Genomic DNA, 20,565 nt, shown 5'->3' with positions numbered 1-20,565 from the left:
AAAAGTTACCGTTTACTGTCTTATGGTTGGTTTAAATTAGCATTCATGCAGATAAGTCTCGGTACCACTTTATTACAATTACCCAAGCGATGATAAAATGCCATTCATTGCCCCAGTGCGCTTAGCGCCATCTAGCGTACTTGTGGTATTAACACCCGCGTAACCAAAGAAACGAACGTGAGCACTTGATATTGTAAATGATTAACATTTCAGTACAGACGACGTTAATTGGATTCCAATGATTACGTGCGTCATGAAACTGAGGACCGACGCCTTATTATTTGTGTGCACTGCTATATACACCTTCACAGTTGTAAACGCTGGCAACGAAAGTGTTTAAGGCAAAAGTACTAGATCAGACAAGAAATTTACTACACAAAGTCGATTTCGAGAACAGGCATTTAGAATGTTATATGTTTATGAATAAAGTTTTTACTTTCGCTTATACATAGATATAATTTTAGCGGTTTTAGGGAATTGGTTTCGCAACAGTTTGAAGGCAAAACGGTGATATATTTCCATTAAATCTGAATTGTAGTGCCAGTGTTAGTGCCGTCTTCGTGAAATGAAAGTAGACTTAGCTTATTCTACCTTGGTGCTTTTTAAAGATAACGTTATCCTGTGTAAATGTGTAAAGCCATATATAATATTCTAACATAACGGTATTATTACACAGGTGAGCTAAACCTAATACGACCATACAGGATCTTATATTAGACAAATATCAAAAGCATCATGTGTTGTTGCTCAATATCACATTTCATCTTCTATCTGATGAATACATTTATTTGGGTAAGTAAACCTGCTAATTAATATTAGCTATATCTGTGACGTCAGCCATTATTACTTTTAACCGTTATTTTGTCGTGTCTTGAAATCTGTATTGTGTAGTAATTTAATAGTTATTTTTGCAAAGTAATTTGCATAACATATTACATTTGCAGGCGACTAAACGCTACTTTTCTTGTTCATGAAGAAATATAAAGCGTATTATTATGTCGGAAAAATGAAACTTGTGTAGTTTTTTTTGGAATTATTTTTTTATTATGTCTTAACAAAGTTATGCGCTGTTATACTTTTGTAGTTCACCGGTCTTAGTACTCTTGGCATAGGAGTTTGGTTATTGGTGGATTCAGATATACAGCAAGCATTAACGGTGTCAGGTTTGGAGGATTATACAGCTGGTAAGTTTTACTTCTAACCCCTGAAGGGTTACCACTTGGTTGGGGGATTTGGCTGTAAATAAAACAGCATTTAACTATAATGTAAAAGTTTTTTTTCTTGTATGCTGAAAAAACAGCAGTTATACGTGAACAGAAGTTTTAGAAATTAAGTCCTCCAAGCTTTGCTATTAATATGTGATGGGAATTGGTCGTTCTTTACAGGTTACGTATACCCTGATAATGTCGCCCTGAATAGGACGCCAAAACGTCGGTTCATTAAAATGTAATTAAAATTGCCAAAAAGCCTTTTCAGATATTACGCCTGGCGACAACAGAATATGTAGCATACACCTTACAGCGTCTTTGAGAAAGGCTAGGTTATAATTTTTAAGCCTATAAGAATCCACACATCAGTTAGCGTCATGACGTTGACTTTGATTGCACAACACGCCCTACAAATAACATAATCACAGAATACACACAGCCTTCTGTTTTAGTTACCCGGGGAAACGAATATGTAAACGCTCCTATAGGAGGTATACCGCAATATTCGTCAACACGTAAAGCGGTGCTACGCGTCATTTTATGCGGATGCTATAACGTGTGTATTGAGTCTAGACAAACTTCAACATTTTGTAAAATTGGTAATGATATACTAAACTAATGAATGAATACATAATATCCAACGAACAGGGAGTACTCATAACTCATGTCTCTCTCTACTCACAGGCGCCATCGTGTTTGTAGTGGTTGGCTCGATCATATTCCTTGTTGGGTTTATAGGCTGCTGTGGAGTCCATAATAAGAAAAGCAGTCTTAAAATAATGGTATGGATATAATAAATATAGTTTGCATATGGTTTACACATTTTATATTTCTGCAGTATATTATTTTTCTGGGTGGGATTTTTGCTGCAGAGATTGGAATAGGAATCTGGGCACTGGACAACAACACTTCGGTAACTGAATAAATTAACTGTATTATAAAGATTTTATCTTTCACTTAAACTGCAGTACTTTTTAAACTACTGGTGTAACATCCTTATATTTAGTAGGTTTGGGGAAGACGGGTCACCTTTAGCATATTATATCGAAATATCCTGATCATGTTTTAAACAATTAACGGTCTAGGGGTTTACTACAAAGTGGGACGAACAAATATAATGAAAAGGTGTCTCATCTTCCCCTATACCATATACTCTGTAAGTAATTGTAAAAACATTATAAGATATTACAGGCTACATACCCACTCACACACTTTTGTACTGATGTATATTTTAACCCAGGCTCCAGTTATACGATTTTGCGTTTTAACAGTTGTAAATTAAGTTCCTGCTGACGTACATCATTACTACGTAACTGGTACATTCATTACAGCTGGAAAGTAAAATAAACTTAAATATGAACGTTAATGGAACTTTGCTGAACAAAACGACAGACAGTAATTACAAGGAACTTGAACAAAGTGTAAGATTACGTAATAATATCAATTGTTATGTGTGAAGTTGCTCTGTTATACAGTAAAATCATTATTGGATTTAAAACTCGTTTCCGCCCTTTCTCTGGTTACCATTGTAACCCATGCCTTTTATACTAGTCATGCTTTTTATAATCGCGTATACTATATAGTATATTTCATGTTCGCATGCCACATAACAGACCTTGTGTAATCGAATATAAAACAAAGTTATGTGTGGATTTTATGTTGAGCTAAATCATTGTTTAATTGCAGTTTGAGTGCTGTGGTGCTACACAAGGGTGTATTGACTGGGAATTAGAATCCAAAAGCTTTGGCTGCGAATGCAACACTACTTCGGAAAACTGTGTACCAGTACCGAAAGAATGTTTGTCAAATTCGACACGAATTTATTTACAAGTAAGGAATATATTCTAGTAGTTTCGACGGTTAAATATGCCCTTTACAGCACCACAATTATATTTCATACTCGCGGACACTATATATTCCATTGTTTCTCCACATTTTGTTCGTGGACTTGGATACGATAATACAGCTTGATAGCCATTAAATTAAAAATTAGACATAACTCTCTGGCACTTATCCTACTAAGTAGCCATGGTATATAATTAATGTAATAAGTATGATATCTCGGGTGCTAAACCTTGGAGAAAATAGACTCTTTTAAACTCCGCTGATGTCCGCATATCACATATTGCTTCAATGTAGCCTTAAAAACTTTCAAATATGAAATATATGCGGACTATTTTATTAATATTTTTGTGTTCTACTATCGCAGCCATGCTCTGAATCGATTTATAACGTTCTGTCTCAAAATTTACTCGTGGTTGGTGGTGTAGGAATAGCGTTCAGTGCAATAGAGGTAAGTTGCTAATTTAGAATATTCACATTGCTTTTCTCTGACACGTTTTTGTTTTACGCCAGATCTTAGCCATAGTCATGACTCTGTTTCTGCTGTGTTGTGATAACAAAGTTGGGAGCGGCTGAAGTTCAAACATGTTATGCTCCCGATGCACGAACGTAATACTGTATTTTAATTGCTTTTATTCTGAATCCGTATTCAAACTGTATATAGGCAGTGTGCATGTGTTATATACGCTCATACCAAATTATATTCTTAATTGAAACCACTGTTTTCTGAGTTCTGATCACGTGTTTTATGTCTTTCTTAAGTGCTTGAAACTATTTTCTAAATAAAAAGAGTTGATCATGTTTTATGCTGCGTGGCTGACGTAAGTTATGCGCGCTTTTAAAAGCGGAACCTGCGTTTTTTTATTCGCTTGTCTACAAGTTGCTGTATAACGCGCGTTTTCTGTGTTTATAAGTGTCACTCATTAATGCAAGGAATATTTTTAAAAAGATCAGTGACTTTCTATACTATGCCGAGTGATCAGTTGAACCATGTGATGCCAGTTCAGCATCTGAATATTCTGGTTCAAAACTTTTAGCTCAAATCTATTTTATCCTCGTCATCAGTTAAATGGTCACTCATTCTCGTTATAAAACACAAAGCTTGTTTACATGCTGTATAGATAATACATATAGTAGGGTGGGGAAAGATGGGACATATTTTCATTTCATTTTCTCGTTCCATTTTGTAGTAAACAAAGAACATTCAAATAATTATTAAACCGTATCCTCACGACTCCAATCGACCGTTGTTAATTGTTAAAAAAAGCGCTCAGGATATTTAGATATTATGTGCTAAAGGTGTCCGTCTTCCCCCACCCTACTATATATCTGTACCAAAGTAAGTGTAGACGTATCTATACATGCTGAAGCCGAGTCTCGCTGAAAACACTGCCTCGCGCCTTTTTGAGAGTGGCCACGCTTTAACAATTTTGTCACGTGGGTGGTACACTTCTCATTATTTTTTTCGCCACGCATCTTTTAAAGGGCCTAAACACACCCCAAATGTACTTATGAATTTTACGGTGTTTGAGCTGGAATATCTTTGGTTATACAGAACCGATTAAAACAAGTAAAGTGTCGTTAAAATTAGAAAAAAACACACTCTATCTATTAAAGCGATGTACATTTGGGTGTTTAGGCCTTTTAACATTGACGCGTGACGTAGTATACTTTTAATATTAAATTTGTATTTATAATGTATACACATTACTTATCGCTAGGTTTCGTAGGTTAGTCAAGTTTGATGTTGTCAATCTTTAACTTTAAACAAATGAATCAAACTTTTTTTACCTTTAATTAAAAACCGCAGCCTTACCTGTATTGCTGTCGGAGTTAGTTCGCGTAAACACGTTCCAATTAGCGACCATAGACAAGAAATAGTAAAGAGAGAATATTGTAAACTTGGGAGGTAGTTCAGGGCAGAGAAACTATACGTTTCTCTTTTAAGACAGAATACGTACGTTTGTAATTTAATTTGTTGAACTTGGCAAACAATCTTTGTTATTACATTCATTCATTCATTCATTCATTCATTCATTCATTCATTCATTCATTCATTCATTCATTCATTCATTCATTCATTCATTCATTCATTCATTCATTCATTCATTCATTTATTCATTCATTCATTCATTCATTCATTCATTTAATATTACATGAAGATAAATTCGTTCAAAAATGTCAAAGAAAAGCAAAGCCTGCTTTTATATCTTCAACATCTTTTTGTTGGTAAGACATATTTACGGATTTTTGTTTAAAAGCAAAACTTGTAAATTTAATGACCCAATGAAATCGGGCTTATTTTGCCATTGTTAAATTTACATAAACGACATAAAGATATGCAACTCATACCGATAAAACACACATTTCGCAGGTGTTTGGCATTACTCTTGTCAGTCTTGGAATATGCTTCTTCTCAGACCCTGTAACAGTTGATGCTATTAAACTATCAGGATTGTATCTGTGCCAGCCAGGTATATGGTTATCAAATGTATTAATGAAGCAATCGTAAAAATTATTGGAACCCTTTTATTTATGTATACTTGTTTAACTTATGAAATATCTTAACTGTAGTTTGATTGCTTCCCGTATTTTGCCCTGTCCCATAGTGCGACCTATTTTAGTTTAAAGATAAAATAAAATTCATGGTATATAAAAAATTACAGGAGCTTTGGTCTTTACCCTACTTGGCTTCTTGTTGATACCCGCTTCAATATTTGGTTTCCGTATTGATTCGCACAAAAAAACAGTAATGATGGTAATATATAGTGAATCTCGAAATTTTCTTTTTTTTAAACTGAATTTGTTGCAGTATTTGGGATTTCTTTTTGTGATACTTACGTTTCAACTTGAGTATTCAATTCTGGCTTTTACAGAAAAAGACACGGTACGGTAGCTTTTTAAATTATGCTGAAAATTGGCAATGTAGTTATAACTATAAGTTAAAAATGCTCTTGAAAACAACACTTTATATAGCTATATGCAAATGCTAAAACGCAGTTTCTTTTTGTAGTTACGTACACGAATTAATAAGAGCATGGTGGTAGAAGAACACTCACTTGCATCACTGAATAATACCGACTTGGTAAAGTATGAAAATGAGGTAAATAATGATATTTAACATTTTTATAGATTCTCAACTATATTCGTGGTTCATGACCCATTTTAATATCATATACCCATATGTTTTGCTTTATTGCTTTTTGTCTACTTCTTCGTCAACAAATATTATAGATTTGTTTTAACGTATATACGTCTATAATTTAGTAGCCACTTTAGCATATTAAAGGGCCTAAACACACCCCACGTCACTTTTATTTTTTATGGTAAATTCACAAAGCAACTGTTTTATTGATTCAAAAAATACTTTGCTTATTAAAATTGGTCCAGTATAGGCGTAGATATTCGTCCTCAAACAGTGATCTCTAGCGCTATCCTTTTTTTACTACGAGCTTCGTGATTGTGACGTAGGAACGTACTAGTCACGTGACTGATTCATTCGTAAAGCGAAACCTGCGTTTTTTTTGTGCTTTTTTGCGTTTTTTTTGTTCTCTCGTTTTTTGCTAAAAACACTGCCTCTCGCCTTTCTCAGTGTTTCCGAATGAGAGCGGCCACGCTTCAACAATCTTGTGACGTGATTTGTCACGTGGGTAGTACACTTCTCAATTTTTTTTCGCCACGCAACTTTCAAATCAGCTTTATGAATTTCACGGTGTTTGAGCTGGAATATCTTTGGTTATACAGAACCGATTAAAACAAGTAAGGTGTCGTTGGAATAAGAAAAACACACTCTATCGATTAAAGCGAAGTACATTTGGGGTGTGTTTAGGCCCTGTAATCCCAACCCTTTATGTTACATTACTTCACAATCGTCATTGTGATGGAAACAAAGATCGTAGGATATTGCGCAAGCCCACGCTTGCAAGTTTGAAGAGAGTTAGTGTTGAGACGAGCGAGCTATATTTTGTCGAATAGATCTTTCAGTTTAACTTGTGACAAGAAAACCCATAAATCCTGTTCAGACTTAGGATGACAGTTTTTTAAAATTAGATTTTGGGTAATGTGACTTTGATCTGGACAGAAATGAATAATAAGAGAAAAAAAAGTTGGGAACCCCTGTATTAAAGGAACATGTCAACAAAGATATCTCCCAATAAACGCCTTATAGAACATTGAGGCATAAATAACGTTACTTGTTAATTTAATAAACAAGTGCAAACTTTGAAGACAAATCTTGTGTTTTATAGTTGAAGTGTTGCGGTAAGACAAGGGGTTGCATGGACTGGGAGATAGGTTCGTCAAGCTTTGGTTGTGGATGCGATCCTAATACAGAGTCTCGGGATTACTGTGATCATGCTTCTGCACAAATGTGCAAACGGGATAATAATAATGAAACCCGGTCGACCTTTATTTACACACAGGTATTGTAAGGGGAATCGTATGTGACTTGAAGTCCTATATGTTATTACCCAGGGGGCAAGATAGTGTATTTCTGTTTTTTTTTATCCAATCAAGTAGCAAACAAATAAGAATAGTTACCATAATTAAAACCGTAGTTCCGCGAAAGTTCTGGTAAAACATGTCTATAAATAATTATATATTCTCATTTTTACAATATTTTTTACCAGCCATGCTCGGATGTTGTTTTCCAGACCATTTCATACAACTTGTCCGTATACGGGGGGGTTGGAATAACTGCTACCATTTTTGAAGTAGGTCGTGGAAAAAACTTTCTCGTGAAAAGTTTGTTGGTTTCTATGTCTTTATAATTTTTTATTTCTGTTTTAGATTTTCTCTGTGTTTGCGGCATTGAAAAGATTTATTGAAAATTGACAACTTATTCATGGAGTTTTGTATACATGGGACTATACAAAGAAGACGGAAATTTTTTTCCGCTAGAGGCGGTAATTATTTAAATTGAAAAATACGGAAAATCGAACAAAACAGCACTACAAAGTGTTAATAAGTGTAAAACAAATTAATTAAATAATAAAAATACCTTTCTAAATACATAAAACACTAATAAGAACATATTTCCCACATTAGTTCGGTTATATACGCTCTTTCGTTGCGTTTACTGTCGTCGAGTCTGTGGTGTAGCGGTTTGCGTGCGGTCGTAAACTCTCTTTGTTTCATTTTTACCGGGTTCGAGTCCCGCACAGTGGAATACTTTTTTATATTTTTTTTTCAAGTTTTTTTTGTTTGACGAGTTTGGGGTTAGGAGTTAGGGGTTAGTGTTAGGGGTTAGAGGTTATGGTTTAGGGGTCAGGGGTTTATATCTTATGTGTATAAACCGTGAAACTAACTGCTCCCCATAAAATAGAGAAACGAATTTGTCATCGCCTCCTAGCGGAAACAATTTTCCGTCTTCTCTGTATAGCTCCATGTGTTTTGTATATAGACATATTTGCCGAGTGTTGCAAATTTATTGTTTTGTGTCTTCAATGATACCGAGCGTTTTCCGATAAAAAACCGTAATCTTTGCTCTAATTTGTAAAACAACTATTGAAAATATTTGTTCGACATTCTGATAGGACTTTCTTTTTTAACTTTAAAACAGCCTTTGTTTGTATTTTGTATGAAGAGTGCCTTTTGTGACTGTGGTTGATCATTTTCTCGGCATTGATTAAAGTATATTGTGGTGTTACCGTAGCAACGTAATTAAACAATAGTTGGTATGTGCGCAACGTTGATGTCTTTATATCACGCATGCTAGTGGTTATGAAATGCTAGTGGTTATGAAATGCTGGTGGTTATGCAAATATTTACCAATTTATGTTTAAAGTGAATTTTTAATTAATTATCAACATATATTCTGCACTGTGGCCGTAACGTACGAATGACCAATTACTTTCAATTAACATTCTATAACAAAATAAATTATTATTTTATAAAACTAAAGTGTTGTGGAAATGTCCAGAGCGCCCGAGTGTACGAGAAAGTCTAGACATGACACCTTATGTGTTGCCCGAGAGGTGAAATTTGGTAATGTAGATATACGGCGACGATCTGCACTACAAAATATTTCTACCGTTTAGGCCTATACTGTGAATTTCCAATATATAGTAGGGTGGGGAAGACGGGACACCATTAGCACATAGTATCCAAATATCCTGATCGTGTTTTAAACCATTCAAAACGGTCTATGAGAGTCGTAAGGATATTCTTTGTTTACTACCAAATGGGACGAGGTAATAGAGGGAAAATGTGTCCCACCTTCTTCCACCCCATTATAATAATAAGTTTGATTTGTCTTTTTGATTACGGTAGCGAAGATTAAAACAGTTTTTAAAGCGAAAAGAAAAAATATAGCGACAAAACAACAGTTGTGAAAACAAGCTTGCAGTTAAAAAATAATTACATTTAAATGGAAAAAAAGGAGCGTAGTCGCTATACACCTAGCAGACAAACAACGAGCTAACCATGTTTAATTAGTACCGAGGTATAAGTACGACGCGTGTGTCCGTGACCATGGAAACCAACAGTCAATCAAACTATAGCAAATAATTACATTCCCACTCTTGGGAGGTGGAGTCGCTTACTCCGATATACCTCTGCCTTATTCTTTACAAACGGCAGGCTTCGAGGATTTTACATATGTTTGTAAGTTGTATATATTGTCTTATATTCTATATTATCTTTATGGTATAGTACTATGGGGGAAGATGGGACACATTTAGCACATAATATCTAAATATCTTGATCAAGTTTTAAACAATTCACATCGGTCTATGTTAGTCGTGGCGATACGGTTTTATAATTCTTGAAATGTTATTTGTTTAATACCAAATGGGACGAGAAAATAGAATAAAAAGGTGTCCCATCTTCCCTCATCCTACTATGAATATTTTAAATTACATCTTATTTTTTTAAAGAACCACAGCCATACGAGTTGTATACTGTGTTTTAACGACTGTCGTTTGGTCGCTAATTCCATTTTCTTCGCTGGTTTAATTAATTTGAGCTCCGTAACTGTTTCAGAATAGATGAATATTAACTGAAATTATTTATAAAATGAGAAATCTAGGACAAACGCAAGTTTGTGAACATTATACAGATGGGACCTTCTACGCACTTGGAATCTTAATAAACGCCACTACTTTTCTGGGGTGCGAAGGGTTGGACAAAACAAACTCACCATTGGACTATACGGTATAACACTTGTAGCCTACAGCTACCATCACAAATATTTTCACTTTTAATTTTCATTTAGAATATAGGAATGCTCTTACCCCTTATTGTCATTGAATTTGTTCTTGGTGTCGTCGCCTTGTCTTCAAGGTACAACCAGGTAAGCTACCCATGCGCACAACCAATCAATTTACAGATATACAGTTAAATAGCTACAATTGCCTTGAGATGTTTTTTTAGCCCATTTGATTGTTTTGCGCTCTAAGAAAAATAAAGCCAACGACAACACTTTTTGATAGATGTTTTAATTGGTTCCAGATGGAATACAAGATTTACAACAACATTGTTGTTGTTTCCTTAACAAAAGAAAGTCATTTTCACCATGTAAGAACTCAACAAATCGTAAGTTTATGATCTTTGCCAATATGCTATATACGAATAACTTATATAGTTGGTTGGGGTTAGATGGGACGTGTTTTCGTTTTTATCGACCCCTAAACAAAGAATGTTTGCAAAATTATTACAAAACAAAAACCTGCAACTGTAAAAGAGAGGTTCAAAACACTATCATGCATTATATGATTTAGTTGCTTACCGTATATCCGATCTTACCCCACATTGCGATATGTTTTCAATATTTCAACTTTCAGCTTGAGTGTTGTGGGTCGACAAGGGGTTGCCAAGATTGGTCCACAAAGTCTTCAAGTTATGGCTGTGCCTGTGCGTGTGTTCCTAAATCCATGTCAAATGATAATTCAACTGATCCGGATTGCGTATTAGCTCATTCTGTAGACTGTGGACCTGATACTGCCACATCGTCGGTTTATGTTTATAAAAAAGTAAGCATCGTAACGGAAGTATAAAATTCGTTCATTTAAAACTTATTTATTTTTCTCTTTTATCTATATAGCGATAACGTATTCCAGAAGACCAAGTTTTAGGCTGACCCTTTAAAATCGTAATTACCGTGTTAGCTCCTTTGAAGAGCCATAAAATATTTAATTTTACTTTACAACGTTAAGACTTTTATTGGAAAATATTGTCCGTACAAATTGCAGCCATGCTCGAAGCCGATTATCAAGGTCGTTCGTAAATGGTTGGATTATATTGCTGGTTTCGGTTTCACTGCCGCGGTTTTCCACGTATGTATATAGCAATTGGCTCTATTTAGTAAAATGAAACATGTTTTTATTCTTTTTTATTCTTCTATTTGGTGGTAAACAAAAGATATTATCAAAATTATAAAACTCGTATATTTACCACTCTTTAAAATGCGATATAAGTTGTTAAAAACACGACAGGGAAATATGGGATTCATGTGTTAACGGTATATATTCATCTTGCCCCACAGTACAATAGCCTACATACATAGCCTACTAATAAACACAATTAAACTTACTGTTTTAACTGTACGTTTGATACGCATATTTTTATTAAGGTTTACTTTTTGTGGTATTTTTACTTCCTTCGACATGACGGAAGAATCTCGCCATCGTATTGAACAATATGTAGCAGGTTTCAATTACTGCACGATGAGCGTAAGAATGAAATTGAAAACTTATAGTCCTAAATTCGTAATCAAAGTCTTGCTTGTGACTTTTTGTCGTGATAAAAATTTGCTAACGCAATTAAACACTTCTAAAATCTGAATCGTTATATTTAAAACATAAATACCTGTTGTGAATAATTTTATAATGTTTCCAAGTGTATTTCTCGCCCACATAAGCATTGGGTGGGGGAACATGGCCTACTAATGATATCATTAGTAGGCCATGGGGGGAAGAATGGAAACTTTTCATTCAAGTTTTTCGTATCAAGATATTTTGATACGATGTGCTGTAAAGCTGTCCCGTCTTGCCCCACCCTACTATATTGAATGGTAGTATTGTTTGTAAAGCAATGTCAGTAGAAGCAACAAGAAGTAAAAGACTAACTCTAATCAATATCTCCTGTTACACACCGTATAAGGACCTCCCCCTTAAATGTGAAGATGCCCTATTTTTCAGTTGATATCACATATTATGTGTCTTGTCTAAAGTTCGATTAAAAAATAGCTAAAATACTTTACTGTGCAGTTAAGTTGTCGTGTTGTGTCAGAGTGTCGTCATTCGATAAACGTATTTCGTTGCTACGTCACCATGACGTCAAATATTGCGCAACGCAAGATACGCCCGGTGGTTCCGCATGGGTGCATTTAAGTATAAATACCCCTGCAATTAAGATAAAGGTCACAGTTGTATATCTGTATGTCGAGGCTATTGTTTGTAGACAGGAGGCACAAGTTTGGTGGTCATTTTGGGGTTGTAAGTATATATGTATGCATGCATGCGTTGCGATGTGATTGTGTATTACATTTGTTACAAGAGTTTTATTTGAACAAGTGGTAAAGGGGTAACTAAAGCCTGTAAGCAAATCTACGATTTTACGAACGATATTACGATAGAATGTCTAATCTCTAATGAACAAGGCACGCTCATTTTCATATAAAGCCGCATTTTTTTATTTGTACAGTTCTAATTATAGTTAAAAAGTATCTAAACTAAAACGTTTTGTTACAATGTATGCTATGAACATTTCCAACGCTATCCTGAGATGTGCCGTTCAAAATTCCATCCGTCCTGGTGGACGCATCGCACTGCAAACTATGAGTGCACCTATCATGCACAATGTTGGCAGTAGGAGCCTACAAACCACTGCTATTCAAAACGACATTGATTCTGCTGCTAAGTTTATTGGTGCTGGAGCTGCAACAGTTGGCGTGGCTGGATCCGGTGCTGGTATTGGTACAGTGTTCGGAAGTCTAATTATCGGATATGCAAGAAACCCATCCCTAAAGCAACAACTTTTCACATACGCAATTTTAGGTTTTGCGTTATCTGAAGCGATGGGACTGTTTTGTCTTATGGTTGCATTCTTAATTTTGTTCGCTCTTTGAGCAGCGTAATGTGTGTACATTTGTACATTTATATGAGACAAAACTTAAAAGTTCCCTAAGTGTGTTAAATTAAAACTATTTAATCTATTACGACAAAATTTAAAGTTCATTTTGCATTTAATAAAAAACTGCTAAATTTAATGAGTGCCATTCGTATTTTAAAATACGCCATGTGGTAAATGTAACCTTGGTAATTCAAACTAAGTACCGGTGATGATGGTAACTCAAAATACAGTTAGGATAAAATCTTAGATAGGAAAGTTTCACAAAATATCAATATAATTTATAATACATATATATATATATATATATAATATTGTTAAAATGTTCAATGTTAGCATTTCAACCAAATTTTCAACAACTTTTGACTGGTGCTGGTTCATGTATTATTTGTAGAGTACATTCACGATTCTGAAATTTAAATAAATAACTCGTTTTATGCATAGGTTTTTCTTAAAATAGTTAATATGCAAACTAGATATAGTTTAAAATTATTATTAAATACATGTGAAGCTGTACAAGGTGGTATTACATCTAGCCTGGTTAGACAACATACACCAGTGTTGGTTGGGAATTTCTGCTCAAGGAAATTATCAACAGAAGTTGCCCCAACTGATGATGAATATTCACTTGAATGGTTGAATAAACCAAGACAGAAACTTGTGATTCTTGGTACTGGTTGGGGGAGTTACAGTGTTCTAAAACACATCAACAAAAGCAAGTATGATGTTGTAGTTGTAAGTCCGCGAAATCATTTCCTTTTTACCCCTCTGCTGTGCTCTACAACTGTAGGTACACTTGAGTTTCGAAGCATAATTGAACCTGTGCGAAGCAATTACTTCCGCAATGTGCAAGACTTTCACCTCTCACATGCTGTACAGCTTGACCCAAAGTCAAAGACATTAACATGCCAGAGTGCTGTGCAACCTGATAACTTGTATGATCTTAAATACGACAAACTAGTTATTGGTGTCGGAGCTGTGAGTAATACTTTCGGAATACCTGGGGTAAAGGAGCATGCTTTCTTTCTTAAGGAGCTTTCAGATGCAAGAGGGATTCGGGATCGGATAATTTCTAATTTTGAGCTCGCTAATCAACCTGGTTCTGATGAGGCAACTCAGGATCAACTGTTGCACATTGTTATTGTGGGTGGTGGGCCAACTGGGGTCGAGTTTGGAGCCGAGTTGTATGATTTTCTCCGGGAAGATGTGGCGCGTTTATACAGCACTGGGTTGCAACAGAAAGTAAAGGTGACTTTGATTGAAGCGAATAAGATTCTCGGATCATTTGACAAACGTTTAAGAGAATACGCAGAAAAGAAAATTATCAAAAGAAAGCAATTTGAAATCCTGCAAGGCGTGGTTGCTAAAGTGACAAGAAATAATGTGCATTTAAAAGATGGAACTAAAATTCCTTGTGGTTTAGTTGTGTGGTCAACTGGTTTATCACCTCGCCCATTTGTGCAGCAGTTAACCTTCAAGAAAGATAAGTACGGACACATCATGACAAATAGGAAATTACAAGTTCCGGATGTTGATGATGAACACAGTGTTTTTTCACTTGGTGATTGCGCAGATATTGAAGGGATGCCTTTACCTGCTACAGCGCAAGTTGCAGAGCGAAAGGGAAAATGGTTAGCTGAATACCTTAACGGTGACACTTCTGAAGACTTTCAGTTTTCCAACTTGGGAATGCTGGCTTATGTTGGTGGCTACTCTGGCCTCAGTGACTTTAAACCTAAACTTTTCAAGCTAACAGGCTTCCATGCTTGGTTTGTATGGAGATCAGCTTATTTGACTAAACTGGGATCCTGGAAATCACGATTTCAAGTTCCAATGGATTGGTTGAAGACCTTGATTTTCGGCCGAGACATTTCTAGATTTTGAGTGACATTTATGTTAAAATGATCGCACCTAGGTTTTTAGTTTATTTAATTTTATAAATTGCACTAGTGTTTGCTCAGTTCATTAGATACAGTATAAAAAGTTAGTCTATTTCGTAATTGCATTGCTTGTTTTATTTCTATGCAAAAAAAAATATGTGGCACCATTTTTCTCCTAGATAACAAGTGTTTTTAATAAAGTATTGGATATCGATGTTGTATTGTACATTTGTACCTCTTAAAGTAAATCATAAAAATGTTTTGTACCTCTTAAAGTAAATCATAAAAAGCATTTACCAGAACTACATTGTATTTTTATACCTGGATGCAATATTATTGTTAATTGACTGCCTAGAGCATTAAAGAGTACTTGTTATAGCTTTTTTAATACATGTGTAATATGTTAGACCTAGTAACCAAAGTCTTTAGAAAAACCCTTATACTCATTCCACTAAATCATTTTTGTAACCTCAAATATATTTTTTTTTTATATAGACTACACGGAAGCTTATAATCATATTTCAAGACTACCCTACTAATCGCATGGTATGAGCATTATTTACCACAGCAGAAAATGTAATTTGACATTGTACACTGTACATTCATTCATCAGCTGTAAACCTGTTAGTTATATTACTTTAATCAAGTGCATTATTTTACCATTTGCGTTACATGATGTAATTTATAAACCCTTTTAAACAATGAATATATTATAGAAGTAGGGTTTGTATTATTGTTTGTGCAATTAACTGTCAAACATGAGTGAATCATTGTTCACTGAAACACCAAGGTGGGTTTTATTTAAACACAAAATTTAATTTGTAAAGCTTGTTTTGGTTGTAAATTTATATAAATATTTTAAATAATTAGAAATGTCTTTTTTTCTTCAGCTATTGTGGCCAATGATAAGTTTGAAGTTGTTGTGTCTATCTTGATTTTTGAAGTCATGCGCCCACTTTTAAAATGCATAAAAGATAGAAGACCTTTGTCGTACATTCCATTCATTCGTTTTGAAGAATAAAAAAGCTGGAATAGTCAATTGTTATGCATTTAATCTTGATTTTGTTTCAGGTTTTCCAAAGGTGTTCAGTTAATCAATGAATTAGATATTGACCGGTTTCCAAAAATCCTCACCAGGATTTTACAAAATCTTCACAATAAAGCTGAGCCCGCATTCAATGAAGCAGAACAAGTGAAGTTGGGTCAAGCACTTAGTTTGACATCGTCTGAACTTGTTCTTGTCATTGAAACTTTGACTTTCATTTGTCAGCAGGTAGATATTTTCTCAATGGATAGAGGGCCACTTGGATTTCATTTCAAAAATTGTGATTGGGATTCATTTTGCTTGCACGTTCTATATTTTGATTGTTTTTAGGACTAATTTTTTAGACTACTCATTCACTCTTTTTCCGGGCAGGTGCGTTGGTTGTAAATTTTTATTAAATGTTTTGTCCCATAGGCTTAACTATGTTGCACTGTGTGCTAAATATTCTACATTTATGTTTTTTACAGGCAGCTTACCATGCAATTAAACCTGGCATACTGATGACACAACTAGAAGCTGTTGCAATCAATTCAGATAAATGTAAAGTTATTTGTGAAGGTTGGTCTGCGCATGGAAAAACCACGATAGAAAAACTAAAAAAGCATTCCTTTGCGCCAAAACAGGTGGGTAAGTAGAGGTGGAAATGTCGAATATATGGTATTTTATGGAAAAAGATATTAATGAGCTGTGTTACGTTTTGAATACAAAAACCTAGGTAATACCTCTATTTTAAATGTGAGGTGTTGTAGGTCTCAAGAGTCTAGACATGTTGGTTCAATCTATATTAATCTATGAGGCATGGGTCACACTTGTCACATGATGTAACAGCATTTTATCAAAGTCACCCTGCTTCTAGCTTGGATTAAAACCCCTGCATTAATTTATTGTTGATACATTTTCAGCTTCAGAGTGTTGAATGGCATTTAAACCTCAAACTTGCTCAAGACTCGAAATCCAACCTAAAAGAACCAAACGCGATATTCCAACTTAATGTTGAGAATAACGACAACGACGGGGTGCCAAGTGAACCTGTTTTACTCGAGTTCAATCATTCACAATTGTTTAATCTGTACAACAAGGTATTTTAGCCTTTCCTATCTAACTCTTAAAATTTGAATTAATATTAGCCAAGTTTAATTTTGTGTTGCGTCCTTAAATGCAAAAATAAAAGGACATTTTAGTTTAACGAAAAAAAATGATTAAGAATTTTTTTGGCAAGCAACTATATGCTGTCACCACGGGAACCTTTATCTACCCTTTTATTCTTAACTGTAAAGTACTGTAGAATTAAAATACCTTTATTGTTTTCAGTTGGAAGTAATACAAAGTCAGTTGGACTCCCTAAGCTGAGGATATCCAAGAGTTTTCAACTCAGTAACAGAAGTGCAATAACCTTTAATTAGGTCTTCTATTTAACTATTATACATGAAGCTTGAAATTACGTTTCAAAATTCGAAATTTTCCAGGGATTTTTGAAATATGGTGGATTTCTAGATATTCTTACACAAATCTGTATTGTTTTTTCCAGCACGTGTTTAGGACTTGTCTATTCTTTTAAATACAATCTTGCAGCATTACCCATTATTATTGCGCACATCAAGTGATCCAGAAATACATTTATTGCTTGAAATTTAATTACAATGGAAATAAGGTAGGGTTGAATGCATTAACTAGTAACTACTTAAGCAAGTCATCCATTTGTGGAATAGCTTTAAACAAATCCTCCACAAGTCCATAATCTGATACTTGGAAGATTGGCGCTTCTGGGTCTTTATTGATAGCTACGATGGTCTTGCTATCTTTCATACCAGCTAAATGTTGAATTGCCCCTGATATCCCAACAGCTATGTACAGCTCCTGGAATACAAAAGTGAGGTTTGTTGGTCGCAATTGGAGTATTTTGAGAGCAAAGCCTATGTGAAAGTGGGCCAACATGCTTACTGGTGTTGGTGTTAATATTTTCTAGGGTAACAAATGTTTTGATTTAGGTTCTATCGGTGCTTTTACCTTCAGCTTGAATTTGTGGGTCTGTATTACACGATTAAGATCAGAAAAGAGATAGGAGTTAAAATATTCATGCATTTTTACTTACTGGTGCAACAATCTTTCCTGTTTGTCCGACTTGCATATCGTTTGGAACGTACCCTGCATCCACAGCTGCTCGTGAAGCTCCAACTGCTGCATTCATTTTATCAGCAAGCTTGTACAGCATGTCAAAGTTCTCACCATTCTTCATACCTCTGCCTGTGTACAACACAATTTGCATTTACTTTTCGGTTTAATGTGGGTGAGGTCATATGACACCACAATTAATTTGAATTAAATAAACCAAAATAGCATGATAAATGTTAAAAATGTAGCTGCAATATGGAAACCCTAAAACAGAATAAGTTACCTCCAGATATTACAATACGAGCAGCTGTAAGTTCGGGTCGGTCACTTTTACTTAACTCTTGACTGACCCATGCTGAAAGTGGACTGCCTTCAACCTTTGGTGCTGCAAAATAAAGAAGCCGATGCTGGTCAAAATCCAATATTCCTTGATCAGGGGTATCCAAAAGTAGTAATTTGTTGTTTTTTTGTATGGCTGATAATTTAGACAACTTGTACCATTAGTGACCACTGAGTTGGAGCAATTGTCGTTAACTGTCTTGCCCAAGGTCACATACTCCCACAATGGTAGCAGCGACTAGCCTTGAACCCATTACCTCTGGGTTACAGGTGGGCCTTGCTGTAGGATCTTATAGAGAGCTTTAAAGTCTTATGGTATAAAGAGCATAGTTGGTTTTTATAAATACCATCATCAACTGAAGAACTTCCACCAGTTTCAGCTGCAGCTTCAAATGAGGTTCCTCGGACTGTGACTACTTTAACACTTGAAGATGTTTTCACTGTTTGTATGGCATTACCTGTATAGTATGACTGACAGTAAGAACTTGTATTATAATACCTACGGCTATGTTTGTTCATACACTAGATCATTATGTTGGAATATATATACAGTTCTCAGTAAGTGATTTTTTACACTGTAGCATGCTTAACTTTCAGTTAAAAAGCATGGCCTGTGTAATGTTGGCTATTTTTCGCACATTTTATGAAGAATATATATCTTTGTAATTCCATACCTGCATATATAGTTCTTACAAAAGTATCTGGGGATTTAATATCAATGATATCACTGATTGGATCCACATCAAGCTTTGCTGCCACTCTGGGTAGCAGGTTTTTACCAAACGCGCTGGCACCAGCTAAAATGTGACTGTAGTTGTTTTGACTTTGAATTTGTAAAATCAGGGGCGTTAAACTCTCTGGCATATATCCTTTGTAAGAAGCATCTTCTGCGACAATTATTTTTGACACACCAGCAACTGACTTTAACTGCTCCACAGCCTAAAAAGTTAATTTTGAAACTTTAATCTATTATGAGACTTCTTTGGCTTTTTATTATGGAAAAAAATGTAATTTTTCGAATTAAAAACATTCTTTATGCAGACAAGTTATTAATTTTTAGATTTCAAATTATTTTTTGATAGTAAAGTCTAATTGGATGGTATGAAATCATTACTATGATAGTTATTTACCTTTGAACAGCTGGCACCTGCCACAAGGCAAGAAACATCACCTCCAATTTTACAAGCTGCAGTCACTGCGTTTAGTGTGATAGGAGTCAATGCACCATCTGATTGCTCCGCTACTACCAACGTGCTTTGTAGTCTTTGACAAGAGCTGAGCAACTGAAACACATGTTATTTAGAATTATGGCACATATAATTACATAAATTAGTAATTATACTTATTACTTACCCTTGATGGAAAAAGCGTTCTACCACACAACGACAACATTTTAGCAACTGAAAACTAATAACTTAAAAACAAAACTGTAGATTCTGCAATTCAGAAGTGGCATTTGGCATTGGAACAGTCCATTTATATACACACTTACACTGGCCTGTGTTACGTAAACTAACTGCAGACGCCCGCTAATGAACTGACGACCGACATCGCTATCCCAATGATCCCAATTACTCGTGACGTCATCACATGTTACGTAAGTATTTGACCGATAGATTTATACGTGAAGATTTCAAGATGGCATGGTGACGATTTTTTCTCTTTTTTTGTGTGTGTTTAAACGTGTTACATTTCAACATAGTACTCTGTTTTAGTGCACGGGGACTTTGATGAAAAAGAACCAAACATATTAGGATTGCAGTTTCAGCGGAGGTCGAAGCAGTCAAATTCAAAGCTGAAATATGCATTAATGACGGGCAATTGATCCAAAGTTAGGGGGTAAACATATACTCAGGATTTAATATTGACTAAGAGAGGTATTCAAAATATTATAGCAGCTATTTATAATACTTTGTTTGTAGTAAAATTGGAGACAGAAAAACGTCCCAAAACCTCTAAGGTGCCTGTTTATAAAGTATATTTTAGCTGTATTTTAATATTCTTTAAATGTCAAAAATAACTAATACTAATGTTTGGTAAATTTATCACTATAATTGACTTTTCAACTCAT

General features: G+C 34.9%; 5 protein-coding genes and 1 pseudogene across 7 annotated transcripts; 5 read left to right on the top strand and 1 right to left on the bottom strand.

The window, feature by feature from the left end:
* Positions 1–48: 48 nt before the first annotated feature.
* LOC149729390 (tetraspanin-8-like) lies at positions 49–3,854 on the top strand. The gene is made up of 9 exons (XM_089886852.1): positions 49–534; positions 677–792; positions 1,085–1,184; positions 1,893–1,990; positions 2,047–2,121; positions 2,540–2,629; positions 2,895–3,038; positions 3,418–3,501; positions 3,564–3,854. The coding sequence occupies exons 2-9, from the start codon at positions 736–738 to the stop codon at positions 3,624–3,626; spliced, it is 711 nt and encodes a 236-aa protein (XP_089742978.1). The 5' UTR covers positions 49–534; positions 677–735; the 3' UTR covers positions 3,627–3,854.
* Positions 3,855–5,279: 1,425 nt separating this feature from the next.
* LOC149729388 (uncharacterized) lies at positions 5,280–13,562 on the top strand. 2 transcript variants are annotated; one of them, XM_089886856.1, is made up of 7 exons: positions 5,280–5,524; positions 5,717–5,937; positions 6,064–6,153; positions 7,298–7,471; positions 7,679–7,762; positions 7,839–7,908; positions 8,449–8,951. In XM_089886856.1, the coding sequence occupies exons 2-6, from the start codon at positions 5,803–5,805 to the stop codon at positions 7,881–7,883; spliced, it is 528 nt and encodes a 175-aa protein (XP_089742982.1). In that variant the 5' UTR covers positions 5,280–5,524; positions 5,717–5,802; the 3' UTR covers positions 7,884–7,908; positions 8,449–8,951. The 2 variants fall into 2 exon arrangements, with proteins under 2 accessions (XP_089742982.1, XP_089742981.1); XM_089886855.1 differs by lacking the exons at positions 5,280–5,524; positions 5,717–5,937; positions 6,064–6,153; positions 7,679–7,762 and adding exons at positions 10,264–10,341; positions 10,500–10,583; positions 10,832–11,020; positions 11,240–11,323; positions 11,620–13,562 and having other exon boundaries at positions 7,331–7,471; positions 7,839–10,202.
* LOC149729389 (uncharacterized) lies at positions 12,595–13,562 on the top strand (annotated as a pseudogene). Its single transcript, XR_016385858.1, has one exon. The product of XR_016385858.1 is annotated as an uncharacterized LOC149729389 (transcript).
* A 21-nt stretch (positions 13,563–13,583) lies between these two features.
* Positions 13,584–15,716, top strand: LOC149729387 (putative NADH dehydrogenase). Its single transcript, XM_089886846.1, has one exon. It carries the CDS (start codon positions 13,584–13,586, stop codon positions 15,000–15,002), a length of 1,419 nt encoding a protein of 472 aa, XP_089742972.1. The 3' UTR covers positions 15,003–15,716.
* LOC149729386 (COMM domain-containing protein 10-like) lies at positions 15,675–17,678 on the top strand. The gene is made up of 5 exons (XM_089886857.1): positions 15,675–15,788; positions 16,070–16,271; positions 16,511–16,666; positions 16,946–17,122; positions 17,355–17,678. The coding sequence occupies exons 1-5, from the start codon at positions 15,757–15,759 to the stop codon at positions 17,391–17,393; spliced, it is 606 nt and encodes a 201-aa protein (XP_089742983.1). The 5' UTR covers positions 15,675–15,756; the 3' UTR covers positions 17,394–17,678.
* On the bottom strand, positions 17,645–20,044 carry LOC149729385 (electron transfer flavoprotein subunit alpha, mitochondrial-like). The gene is made up of 7 exons (XM_089886847.1): positions 19,848–20,044; positions 19,625–19,777; positions 19,169–19,433; positions 18,842–18,952; positions 18,439–18,540; positions 18,136–18,287; positions 17,645–17,900 (listed from the first exon to the last, which is right to left on the bottom strand). Exons 1-7 carry the CDS (start codon positions 19,884–19,886, stop codon positions 17,721–17,723), a joined length of 1,002 nt encoding a protein of 333 aa, XP_089742973.1. The 5' UTR covers positions 19,887–20,044; the 3' UTR covers positions 17,645–17,720.
* Positions 20,045–20,565: the final 521 nt, after the last annotated feature.

This window comes from Ciona robusta, chromosome 10 (genome assembly GCF_009617815.1).
Source record: "Ciona robusta chromosome 10, ASM961781v2".
In the NCBI taxonomy this organism is placed as follows: Eukaryota; Metazoa; Chordata; class Ascidiacea; order Phlebobranchia; family Cionidae; genus Ciona; species Ciona robusta.
This window is presented reverse-complemented; position numbering and strand designations above follow the sequence as displayed.

Coding starts and splice junctions, on each gene's coding strand:
- LOC149729387 (XM_089886846.1), top strand. CDS start 13,584: ATGCAAACTAGATATAGTTTAAAATTATTATTAAATACATGTGAAGCT.
- LOC149729388 (XM_089886855.1), top strand. CDS start 10,065: ATGAGAAATCTAGGACAAACGCAAGTTTGTGAACATTATACAGATGGG. Junction 10,342..10,499: donor TGTCTTCAAGGTACAACCAG/GTAAGCTACCCA, acceptor AATTGGTTCCAG/ATGGAATACAAGATTTACAA. Junction 10,584..10,831: donor ATGTAAGAACTCAACAAATC/GTAAGTTTATGA, acceptor TTCAACTTTCAG/CTTGAGTGTTGTGGGTCGAC.
- LOC149729385 (XM_089886847.1), bottom strand. CDS start 19,886: ATGTTGTCGTTGTGTGGTAGAACGCTTTTTCCATCAAGG. Junction 19,778..19,847: donor GAACGCTTTTTCCATCAAGG/GTAAGTAATAAG, acceptor CATGTGTTTCAG/TTGCTCAGCTCTTGTCAAAG. Junction 19,434..19,624: donor CAGGTGCCAGCTGTTCAAAG/GTAAATAACTAT, acceptor TTAACTTTTTAG/GCTGTGGAGCAGTTAAAGTC.
- LOC149729390 (XM_089886852.1), top strand. CDS start 736: ATGTGTTGTTGCTCAATATCACATTTCATCTTCTATCTGATGAATACA. Junction 793..1,084: donor TGATGAATACATTTATTTGG/GTAAGTAAACCT, acceptor ATACTTTTGTAG/TTCACCGGTCTTAGTACTCT. Junction 1,185..1,892: donor TTTGGAGGATTATACAGCTG/GTAAGTTTTACT, acceptor CTCTACTCACAG/GCGCCATCGTGTTTGTAGTG.
- LOC149729386 (XM_089886857.1), top strand. CDS start 15,757: ATGAGTGAATCATTGTTCACTGAAACACCAAG. Junction 16,667..16,945: donor ATTCCTTTGCGCCAAAACAG/GTGGGTAAGTAG, acceptor ATACATTTTCAG/CTTCAGAGTGTTGAATGGCA. Junction 17,123..17,354: donor TGTTTAATCTGTACAACAAG/GTATTTTAGCCT, acceptor TATTGTTTTCAG/TTGGAAGTAATACAAAGTCA.